Consider the following 12,751-nt stretch of genomic DNA (forward strand, 5'->3'; position numbering starts at 1 on the left):
GGATTTGGGTACCTCCAGGATCGGCTGATCAGCTGACCTGAGGGACCGGGTGGGGGCATAGAGGTGGAGCAGCTCAGAGAGGTAAGGTGGGGCAAGACCATGTAAGGATTTAAAAACAAGTAAGATAATTTTAAAATGGACTCTAAAAGACACAGGCAGCCAGTGGAGGGAGGCTAAAACAGGAGTAATGTGCTCTCTTTTTCTTGTGTTTGTTAAAAGTCGGGCAGCTGCATTTTGGACCAGCTGCAGACGTGAGAGGGAGGACTGACTAATTCCAAAATATAAAGCGTTACAGTAATCCAGCCGAGATGTAATAAAGGCATGGATTACTGTCTCAAACTGTTGCCTAGAAAGAAGGTTTTTAACCTTAGCCAGCTGACGTAAATAAAAAAAGCTGGCTTTCACCACTGTGCCAATCTGACGGTCCAATTTAAAATCACTGTCAATACGAAAACCCAGGTTGGTGATCATGGGCTTAACGTACAAAGCCAAGGGGCCAAAGTCAACAGGGGGAAGCTCACAGGTACCACTAGGTCCAAACACTATTACTTCTGTCTTCTTTTCATTGAAGTTTAAGAAGTTTAGGGCCATCCAGGCCTTGATGTCATCAAGACAAGCAAGTAATGGCTGTATTGAAGAGGCATGATTTTTCTTTAACGGAAAATAAATTTGTGTGTCATCAGCGTAACAATGAAAACAAATACCATGCTTTCTTAGGATTGAGCCCAGGGGAAGTAAATAAATAGAAAAGAGCAGTGGTCCTAAAACTGAGCCCTGTGGGACCCCACATGTTAAGGGAGCAACAGAAGATTCAGAACCAGCAACATTTACAGAGAAGGTCCTGTTAGTCAAATATGACTTCAGCCAACTCAGGGCAGTACCACAGATGCCCACTTGATGTTGTAGGCGGCTAATTAAAATATTATGGTCCACCGTATCAAATGCTGCTGTTAGATCGAGTAAAACTAAAATCACATGATCACCTAAGTCTGTTGCTCGAAAGATGTCATTAAAAACCCTTACTAATGCTGACTCTGTACTATGGAGGGGTTTAAACCCAGACTGAAAGACTTCTAAAATATCAGAGTCCTCTAAAAAAGTGTTTAACTGGGTAAAAACAATCTTCTCCAAGATTTTTGAGAGAAAAGGCAGCTTAGAAATGGGTCTAAAATGGGCTAAAACTGAACTGTCCAGACCAGGTTTCTTTAAAAGTGGTTGAACCACAGCGTGTTTAAAACTGGTAGGAACCACACCAGAAAACAAACTGCTATTTAAAATGTTAAGAACAGGCTGCCCTATACAAGAAAACACTTCTTTAAAAAATGTAGGAGGGACAGCATCATGGGGGGAACCTGAGGGCTTCATATGATTAGTTAACTCTTGTAACTGCCGCAGAGTCACTTGCTCAAACTGATTAAAAACAGCAGAGTAGTTAAACGGGACAGAAGGGTCAGAGGTCGGAACAGAGATGAGAGCCCTCGTTGTGGCAATCTTATCAATAAAATACTTTAAAAAGGCATTGCACAATTCAGAGGAGGGTTCCAAACATGTAGGCTGAGGGGCATTAAGAACAGAGTCAATGGTTTTGAATAAAACACGAGGGTCAAGACTATTTGAGGCAATAATGTTTGCCAAATGTTCTCTTTTTGCCTCTTTTACTGTGCTCTGATATCGATGCCAACAGTCCTTTAAAATCTGGAGTGACACCTGAAGCTTGTCCTTCTTCCACCTGCGTTCAGCTTTGCGGCACTCACGTCTGATCGCACGGCTTCTCTCATTAAACCAGGGTTCTGATTTAGTTTTGGCCTTTTTGATTTTTAAAGGAGCCACTGAGTTCAAGACTGTGTCACAGGTGGAGTCAAACAATACATTGAGTTTCTCAGTGTCAGAAAAAACAGACTCTGTGCTAGAAAAAACAGAGTCAGAGGGTAAAAAAACCTGGTTAAAAGCAGTAATAAACTGACCAGCAGTGGAAGGGTTAAAAACTCGACAGAGACGAGCAGGAGCGCGCGCTCCAGCTGTCAAGCGGTTAAAACTGGCCTCAAATATGACAGGCATATGGTCTGAAAGCACATTGTCACAAATGTCCAAGTTAGACACAGGTAGACCATATGAAAGGACAAGATCAAGCGTGTGACCACGTCCGTGTGTGGGGCCAGACACAAACTGTGTCAAATTAAAAGAGTCAATAAGGTTTAAAAAATCCTTCACCAGTGGTTTGTCGGGACAGCATACATGGATATTAAAATCTCCAACAATGAGGACACGATCATAGCGGGGCATAATTCCTGCTAAAAAGTCCGAAAAGTCATTGATGAAGTCCTTATTGTATTTGGGCGGGCGGTAAATGACAGCGCACATCACCGCGTCAGCGCGACACACCTCAAATAAAGTAAATTCAAAGCTGGCAAAAAATGACGAAGGAAAGCATTGCTTACATTTATAGTCATTTTTATAAAGTGTCGCCGTTCCTCCTCCACGGCCTGATGCACGAGGAGAGTTAAAATAGCAACAGTCTGCCGGCAGAAGTTCGGAGAAAACGCTGGACTCACCGGTACCGAGCCACGTCTCCGTTATGCACATGAAGTCCAGACAGCGTGACTCGAAGAAATCCCTGAGTGGAAACGTTTTGTTCGCCACTGATCTGGCGTTTACCAGACCAATTCTGGCAGGAGATGAGACCGGCGTCGCAGCATACCGTGAATCCCGGCACAACAACTTTAAATTGGAGGGATTCACCCCACGTTGGCGGCACCGGGCTGAGCAGGTGCGGGTGCGGCGCGTCCCCGGTCTCTCATCGGGGCCGATTTTCGGTACAGGGTAACCCGATGGATCCACGGAGGGCCAGCAAGCAACAAGGGAACCGCTTAATCCATTTCCCGTCCAGGCAGCGCTGGAAGAGCACGCCAACAGCACTCTCTGCTTTACCCGGCGGCCACTACGGGTACCGCGGCGACGCTTCCGCGGAAAGCTCAGGGCTGGAACCCGGAAGAGGTGAGCTGGTATTCCTGACAGCAACGGGGGCAAAACATTTGGACCACCAAGATCAAAAGAACAGTTATTTTTGATAGGTGGTCGAAAAAACAACAATTCTTGGCGATCATACACCAGCAGAGACTCGAACTGTTTAGTGCAGTAGGATAAAATCAACAAAAACTGAAACCAGACTGAGAGCGGTAGACGGCCAGCCACACACGACGGCGCCATCTTGAAAAAACGTACTGTAACGCCGTTAGTTTCGGCGGTAACTAGTAATCTAACACGTTATTTTTTATATTCAGTAACTCAGTTACCGTTACTACATGATGCGTTACTGCGTTATTTTACATTACTTTTTATGTAGTATAAAGTGTGTTTTATCGGAGCATTGCAGTGTCATCGTTCTGATTCTTCTTGTGTCACAAGCCGAGGAAGAGAGACGTGTGCTCTTTGTGTGTGTGAGTGTGAGTGTGAGTGTGAGTGTGGGGAGGGAAGAGAGAGAAGAGGGGGGGGGGGGGCGTGTCTGATCATGGCGGAGCTGCAGTCGAGTTTGTTAACATGGAGATATTTTCACTACTTTTCTTTTGTCGAGCACAAAGAAAATAACATTTTAGTTAAATGTAAATTGTGCTTTGGATCAAAGATCCCATCTACTGCCCAAAAAATCAATTCAAATCTGCTGAAACAAGCTACATAAGCAACATGCTTCGACGTAGCTAGTAAAGAGAGACATAGACTCCAATGCTACTTCACCTCCACCACCACTTAAGGATTAACTCTGCCTCTGCTCATCATTCAGCACTGAAGGTACACACTCTGTCAATCAATGTTCCCTCTAATTGTTCATGTGTGTGAGCAAACACAACAACTCCCTGAGCATTCAGTGGAGCCCATGTGAGCAACATCAGACGTGCACACTGTGGCTACACCAGCAGCACACCTGTCCCAAACCTGACTAAATAACAAGTTCAATCTCCATCCATCCATCCATTTTTACTGCTTGTCCCTTTCGGGGTCGCTGGAGCCTATCTCAGCTGCATTCAGGCGGAAGGCGGGGTACACCCTGGACAAGTCCCCACCCATCGCAGGGCCAACACAGATAGACAGACAACATTTTCTTATTATTATAATCAAATGACAGCAGTCATTTCCATGAGGTTATTTTGTAATATAAGTGTTTAGGCCCACTTACAATGACAATAACAACAAATATTGTTTTTCATGAACTGTGTACTTGTATTGTTTGTCTGGGTGGAGGTCCTGCTTTGGAAATAATTTGTACCCCTTTCAGACATTGCATTTAGTTCCCATTAAAACATTCTCATGTTGCACAATGAGATGTAAGCAGGGGATCATGTGTACATTCCTGCAACTTCCTGTTTGTAAAAAATATATTTTTATTAGTATTTATTTAATATACTAACAGCATTTAATGATTAATATTTATAAATTAAGATTCCTAATAAATTACACTAGTATAAGCACACATTTGATTGGTAAATCATAGTGTAACCACCTGGAATGACACTTTATGTGTGGTGTTGGAGTTGTCCGACTTTTTGTGTGTCTGTAAAGGCATCACTGGCTAAGTGCCATATGTGCATGTGTTGGCGCAAGTGAGAAAGAGCGAGCGGCTGCTGTTGATATAACAAAGTTGCTTTTGGTCTGGTTTGTACTGCAGAAAATGACCACTTTTGCTAGAAATCTTTTTTTTTTTACTAATGTTTTGTTGATGCGTTTATGGCCGACAATAAAGAGTTTTGCTCAGTAAAGTGATGGATGGAATTCATGTCCTCAAAGCGTCTCGACAGACGTTACAATATTTGAACAAGGATGACGAAAAGTGTTTTCTCTGTCGTGTCCGTGTGTCGAAAATTGTTATGCGCTTATTTTTTTATTTGATTTTATGCGTGGCATAGATTTGCCGTGCGCAGAAGACGCTTGAGCAGTGCGCAATTGCACAGGCGCGCACCTTAGAGGGAACGTTGCTGTCAATTCTCTTATATACTCTTTCATTCTAGACTTCTAGAGTGTTTGATTATCACATCACTCTAAATGTATAGACTATAAAGTTCACAAACACACAGAGGGATGCTAGTGGGCCAGGGCAATCTTTCCTTATCTCTAAACTAAAACAGGGGAAATGTGTAGAGTGTTCTGGGCTTCAGAAATGATTTTGTGTCAGAATTCCTTGAGGAAAAAAATGCATGGTTAGGCTTTGTGTATGTAGTGTGTGCCTTTCTTGCTTTTCAGCTATGCTGTTATTATGCTGTTTGTTACTTATGTATGTTATGTTGCAGCTATTTAAAATAGTTTTGTCAATTTGTTCTGGCCAGAAACAAATTGGCCCTTTGAAACATATCTTTGTCTTTGTGTGTTGTATGTAGACCACATTGCTTGGCAGAGTTCAGTGATGCAAATGCATGTCAAGTTGATCAACAGATTGTATTATTCTCCAGTGCAATAACAGTACTGAAATGAAGGCTAAAAGGGCATTAATGGGAGCTTTAAAAAAAAAAGAAGAAAAAAAGAAGTAACTAAATAGTTACTTTTCACAGTAACACATTACTTTTTGGTGTAAGTAACTGAGTTAGTAACTGAGTTACTTTTAAAATGAAGTAACTAGTAACTGTAACTAGTTACTGGTTTTCAGTAACTAACCCAACACTGGTTACAGTTACTAGTTACTTTATTTCAAAAGTAACTCAGTTACTTACACCAAAAAGTAATGCGTTACTGTGAAAAGTAACTATTTAGTTACTTCTTTTTTTTATTTTTTTTTTAATGCTCCCATTAATGCCCTTTTAGCCTTCATTTCAGTACTGTTATTGCACTGGAGAATAATACAAACTGTTGATCAACTTGACATGCATTTGCATCACTGAACTCTGCTAAGCAATGTGGTCTACATACAACACACAAAGACAAAGATATGTTTCAAAGGGCCAATTTATTTTGGGCCAGAACAAATTGACAAAACTATTTTAAATAGCTGCAACATAACATACATAAGTAACAAACCGCATAATAACAACATGTCACAACATAGCTGTAAACCTGGCTTCACCCAAGGAAGGCACACATGACATGATTATATGTCATGTCACTATATACCGCACACATACTGCTATACACACACGCCTAACGAGGCCTTTTTTCACTCAAGGAATTGTTGAAATAAAATCATGTGTTCAGGAGCTCAACACTGTACTAAAGCCCATTACACTCTACGCATTTCCCTAGTTTTAGTTTAGAGATAAGGAAAGATTGGCCTGGCCCACTAGGATCCCTCTTTATGTTTGTGAACTTTATAGTCTGTACATTTAGAGTAATGTGATAATCAAACACTCTAGAAGTCTAGAATGAAAGTGTATACAAGAGAATTGACAGTGTGTACCTTCAGTGCTGAATGATGAGCAGAGGCAGAGTTTGGAGTGTTTTCTTTAGCTCGCATTTCATGTTTATGTGCTCACTGTCCACTGTGTCCAGCTGCCTGAAATCGGGTGACTCCACTGTAGAAATAGCATGCATGTCTTCTAGCACATACGCTGCAATGGCTCCATCAATGTTGTCCTGGCTAGCAGTCCCTCCGTTAAAATCCAGCCGCAGTTGCTTAGTGGGTGGTGAAGTGTGTCTCTCTTTACTAGCTTCGTCGTTGAAGCATGTTGCTTTTGTAGCTGTTTCAGCAGATTTGAATTGCTGTTTTGAGCAGTAGATAGGATCTTTGATCCAAGACAAAACTTACATTTAACTAAAATGTTCTTTTCTTTGTGCTCGACAAAAGAAAAGTAGTGAGAATATCTCCATGTTAAGAAACTCGACTTCTGCGCCGCCATGATGTCTTGTTAGTAAACACAGAGTTTAGTTGGGTTTATTAGTCGGCATGATGGGTTATTTGCGAAGTTGGGTTTGTGGTCCAACTAAATCCGAAATAGGAAAAATCAGCAAAATAATCCTGGACAGAATCAACACAAAAATTACGGACGAAACACCACTCAACCAATGGAGAAATACAGCAGCAGTAATCAAATGGTTCAGCAACATCCAAGACAAACAACAGCACAACTTTATCTCCTTCGATGTCGAAGAATTTTACCCTTCCATCACACAAGACCTACTGACCAAAGCACTAGACTTTGCCTCGGACTACGACTCAATCACAGGCAACGAAAGAAACATCATCATCCATGCAAAGAACTCCATACTCTTCCGCAACGGTACACTATGGCAAAAAAAGAACAATTCAACATTCAACGTCACTATGGGGAGTTTTGACGGAGCAGAAACGTGCAAACTTGTTGGAAGTTTCCTCCTCTCCCAGCTCGCTAGCCTCAACCTGAACCTTGGTATTTACCGTGACGACGGACTGGCAGTGTGTCGCGCCTCGCCAAGAAGCAGCGGGAATACCAAGAAGCGTATATGCCAAATCTTCAAAGAGAACGGCCTACGGATCACGATTGAAGCCAACAAGCAAACCGTCAACTTCCTCGACGTCACTTTCAACCTGAGGAATAACAGCTACCAACCATTCACGAAACCCAACACAACACTCCAATACGTGCACCATGACAGCAACCACCCACCCACCACCACGAAAAGAATACCTACCGGTATTAATAAAAGACTATCGATGCTGTCATCTAGCAAAGCTGAATTCGACAAAGCAACCCCCCCGTACCAAAAAGCACTTGATGAAAGCGGATACAACTTCACCCTCACCTACGAACCCACGCCAGGAAACCAACCAAAAAGGAGCAGAAAACGAAACAACATTATCTGGTACAACCCCCCATACAGCAAAAAAGTCTCAACTAATATTGGCCACAAATTCCTCACCCTGATCGACAAACACTTCCCCAAAGGCAACACCCTAAGAAAAGTATTCAACAAGAACAACATTAAATTGAGCTACAGCTGCATGAACAACATACGACAAATCATTTCAAACCACAATAAAGCAATTGAAAAGGAGCCGTCCACCACCAGGCAGAACGACTCCAAAACCGACAAAGGCTGTAACTGCCGCAAGAAACCTGATTGCCCTCTCAACGGGGGGTGCTTACAACCTTCAGTTGTTTACCAAGCAAAGGTAACACGCAAGGACATTAACACATCCGACACATATGTAGGATTAACTGAGGGAGCATTCAAAACCAGATGGAATAATCACAAAGCCTCTTTCAGAAGCAAAAGCTTGCGGAACACTACAGAACTCAGAAACACATTTGGAATCTCAAAGACAATAATGTTGAATATTCGATAACATGGCAAATTCTTGCATCCAGCACACCTTACAACAGTGGTAATAAAAGATGCAACCTATGCTTAAAAGAGAAACTGTTTATTATATACAGTCCAGACTTGTCATCCCTCAACAAGCGCAGCGAAATTGTATCAGCATGCCGTCACAGAAGGAAACACCCCCTAGGTAACACATGAGCCAATCACCACGCCCCTACGCCTGTCTGTACCCACCCGCTCTGTGCCCTATATAAACCATGGTATGTGAATGCTTCCATTAAAATCTCCTGATGATTGAGGAAACCCTCATGAAACAGGCCTGTAGAGATGAAATAGTCTTGTGATTTTTTTTATATATATATATATATATATATATATATATATATATATATATATACATATATATACTGTATATATATATATATATATATATATATATATATATATATATATATATATATATATATATATATATATATATATATATATATATATATATATATATATACAGCTCGGCCCCCGGCCAAATTGTTTTAACCCAATGCGGCCCCCGAGTCAAAAAGTTTGGGGACCCCTGGCTTGAATGCTTATTTACTCACCAAGTGTTAGAGCTGGTATTTAGTCTGCAAAGGGAAGTGATGTCACGTGCAACAAAAGTATCAACATATGACATCGCTTGATTTTAAGTAATCGATATCCGGTAGTACTGACAGAATTCGGTCTGTGCCTATAAAAGTACAGAATTTGGTAGCCATCCTTAAATAAAGGTAATCTGATTCTTCTTTATCGTTACAGGAAATGCATCGTGCAGTCATGAGACGTCACTAAGAACAGGAACATGGATGGGGAGCGTGCACTAAATGCCACAGTGAACACCAGTACCAAAGACATCCAACTGGTCACTCATAGTCTTTGGGAAGTGATCACCATAGCGACCGTGTCCGCCATAGTCAGCCTGATCACCATAGTGGGCAACGTCCTAGTGATGCTCTCCTTTAAAGTCAACAGCCAGCTGAAGACGGTGAACAATTACTACCTGCTAAGTCTTGCTGCTGCAGACCTCATCATTGGCGTCTTCTCCATGAACTTGTACACCTCCTACATTCTGATGGGCTACTGGGCCTTGGGGAACCTCTCCTGTGACCTGTGGTTGGCTGTAGACTACGTGGCCAGTAACGCCTCAGTAATGAACCTGCTGGTGATCAGTTTTGACAGATACTTTTCAATTACGAGGCCTCTGACCTACAGAGCCAAACGGACTCCCAAACGGGCTGGCATCATGATTGGTTTGGCTTGGCTGGTGTCTCTTGTTCTGTGGGCTCCGCCTATTCTTTGCTGGCAATACTTTGTTGGAAAAAGAACTGTCCCTGAGAGACAATGTCAGATTCAGTTCTTCTCAGAGCCCATAATAACCTTCGGAACGGCGATAGCAGCGTTTTACATCCCCGTGTCAGTCATGACCATCCTCTATTGTCGGATTTACAAAGAAACAGAAAAAAGGACCAAAGATTTAGCAGAGCTTCAGGGAGCAAACCAGACCACAGAGCCTGACGTCACCCAGCCTCGAATTATCCAATCGTGTTTTAGCTGTAAACTAAGATCTGCATCGCATGACCGCAACCAAGCCTCGTGGTCTTCCTCAAGCAAGAGCAATGCTGCCAAGTCCACCGCCTTCACCAATGAGGAGTGGTCCAAAGCTGGTCAGCTGACCACCTACAACAGCTATGCCTCCTCGGAAGACGAAGACAGGTCTGTGTCTCCTGGGGCCCCGCAGCCTCCGTTTGGGAACCGCGTCTGCGAGGACAGCAAGAGCACTGCAGGAAACGAGAGCGAGCAGCTCAGCAGCTACGACGAGGACAGCTTCTTCCAAACTCCCCCCAAAAGCAACTCTCAGAGAAGCGGCAAGTGCATGTCGTACAAGTTCAAGCCGACTACCAAAGACACTCTGGCGATGCACCAGAGCAAAAACGCCGACACTAAAGCCACTTTCTCCTCAGCAGAGTCCATGAATGCTCCATCGGTGTCCAAGCCAATGGACGCCACGCTGAAGAACCACATGACCAAGAGGAAGAGGATGGTGCTGATCAAAGAGAGGAAGGCAGCTCAGACTCTTAGCGCTATACTGCTGGCCTTCATCCTAACATGGACGCCCTACAACATCATGGTGCTCATTTCCACCTTCTGCTCCGACTGCATTCCGCTCTCCTTGTGGCACCTGGGCTACTGGCTGTGCTATGTCAACAGCACCGTCAACCCCATGTGCTACGCCCTCTGTAACAAGACTTTCCAAAAAACCTTCCGCATGCTCCTACTCTGCCAGTGGAAGAAGAAAAGGGTTGAGGAGAAACTCTACTGGTACGGACAAAACCCAATGGTTGGCACCAAACTTACTTGAACTATTTAGAAAGTGTAAATATTCTTCTGACACTGTGCAGTATGTCCATTACTGCTCAATCATCCCTTTATGTATGGTTGTGATTAGCTTTAAAACATGTTAACATGAGAAACACACTCAGAGAGTGCAGACCTCTGCCAGGCCCTATCTCGAGAAAATACAATTTTGAATCCAGACAGTGATCCGGATCACCCCCAAAACCTAATCACTTGGCTCTTATCCCATTCTGACATTTCCTGAACGGTTAATCAAAATCTGCCCATAACCTTTTGAGCTATGTTGCTAACTAACTAACAAACAGATAAACTAACCCTAGCGAATACATAACCTCCTGGTGGGGGTAAAAAGAAGGTTGATTCTTGCATGCACAAACTGACATAAACAACCAACATTATTCCACACTGGACTATGTTTATAATCTCAGTGCATAATTTAGTATGAAATGTAAATTATTTCGGTCGTGATTACTCGCATTAAACAAATTCTATGGGCTGCACAAAATGTCACAGACATGTTTTACCCTTTAAAGGTCACCTGTTATGCAAAATCTACTTTTTATGATGTAAAAAGTAACAAGTCCCCTCAAGCTTGTTTAGAAGTTCTGGGTTTTCATGACACACAGATGAAGGGAAAACCTCCTCCCTAATGTGTATGATCTCACTTCTGACCCGCCTTAGATGAGCCCGTCCTGTCAATACGTCTACTTCACGGAGGACAGTTTTGTAAAAAGCAACTACAACATAAGAGGCTTCACTACACATCTTGAAATAAAGCCAAGAGCAAATATCAGTCAGCTACCAACGGAAGTTTCATCATTTTGTTTTTCTTCAATGATTATGCTAAGCTACCATTGTGATGCCATGTATGTGACTGTAATGTTAACACTGTAGCTAACATATGCTAATGTTGCTATTGTTTGTGTCCCAGTTAATTAGACGTTGTTGTATGTAATATATGAAGTTGATAACGAGTACAGTCGCGCTTCTTGTAGCCACACACTACAAACACTGCTTATTGGCATTAAAGCTGCGGTCACAAAACGGCGTGTTATAAAACTGGGCTTACTAAAAGTATTTTTAAACAGTATAAATTCCAGCTTCAAGGCTAGATTTTGAGCAATCCATTTACATATATATACATTTGATATTTATTTATTATTGTTGGAAAAATAGGTGGCACCTTTAACTAAAAATGCTAAGATTCAATTTGGCATTGTTTCTGTTATATTTTAAAGGGCTAAGAATGGCTCTAAAAGATAGAACCTGCTTGCTTAGACAGGACTGTAATTTCAAGCCTTATCACACGTGTCAACATTTTTCTATTGTCATTTATGGGCTACTAAATATCATTGAACTTTGTCTAATGATAAGACATTTGTATTTTAAACTAATTTGTATTTATTTTTTTAGTCATAGACAAATGAAGATACATACTTTGCATTGGACAGCGAAGATACTATACACGTTTTAGGAATTAAAACCTTATGACTGAAGTCCAGCCTATCCAGCATTTTTTTTAGCCAAGCCAAATACAAGTCAGTTATAGGAAGAAATGTCAACAAAGGGAGCAGTATAGTTTAGTTTTTTTTTAAAAGTGTGAAACAGTTGTAGCCTCCCCTAATATCTTTCTTTGTATACTGTACTGTACACTGGCCGTATATGTTATATTGTAGCTAATATTGCTGCTGTTCTTAATATATTGTTTTGTCCAGCTAGGCTGTAAAAGATGGTAAAACATGATTTCCTCACATTCACCTTACAGTATATACATTTCAAGGCAATTTTAAAAACACCGCCCAAATAGTGTTCTCAAGCTGCTGTGCCTGTTGATGGTCCTCTGGCGCCTCCCAGGGGGGGCTGGTTTCACACTTTGAAAACTGTTCCTCAGTATATTTCATTTTAGTACTGGATTACTGAAATGTTCTAGTTTTTCTATGCTTTCATTATCATCTAGAAAATTTGGAAGTATTGTGGCCAAACACGTTACCAAGTACTTTTGGTGAAATGCTGGGAGCCTACACTTTGCAATGTACACTTATGTACAGGCAAAACATTGTTGTCATTTTCTGTGTATCTTGATCATGTTCAATCATGCTTTTCTAAATAAATGTGTTTTTATCATCTATTAGGAGTTGAC

The 12,751-nt window shown here is 41.8% G+C and overlaps 1 protein-coding gene across 1 annotated transcript in view; it reads left to right on the forward strand.

The window, feature by feature from the left end:
- The window catches only part of LOC133646648 (muscarinic acetylcholine receptor M5-like), a 141,043-nt gene extending 128,321 nt beyond the window's left edge, over nt 1-12,722 (forward strand). Inside the window, exon 5 of the mRNA XM_062042233.1 lies at nt 9,016-12,722. Within this exon, the coding sequence (XP_061898217.1) occupies nt 9,059-10,615 (1,557 nt within the window). The 5' untranslated portion in view covers nt 9,016-9,058 and the 3' untranslated portion in view covers nt 10,616-12,722. The remainder of the gene's footprint in view (nt 1-9,015) is intronic.
- Nucleotides 12,723-12,751: the final 29 nt, after the last annotated feature.

The sequence above is a fragment of the Entelurus aequoreus genome, linkage group LG03 (genome assembly GCF_033978785.1).
Source record: "Entelurus aequoreus isolate RoL-2023_Sb linkage group LG03, RoL_Eaeq_v1.1, whole genome shotgun sequence".
NCBI classification, from domain to species: domain Eukaryota; kingdom Metazoa; phylum Chordata; class Actinopteri; order Syngnathiformes; family Syngnathidae; genus Entelurus; species Entelurus aequoreus.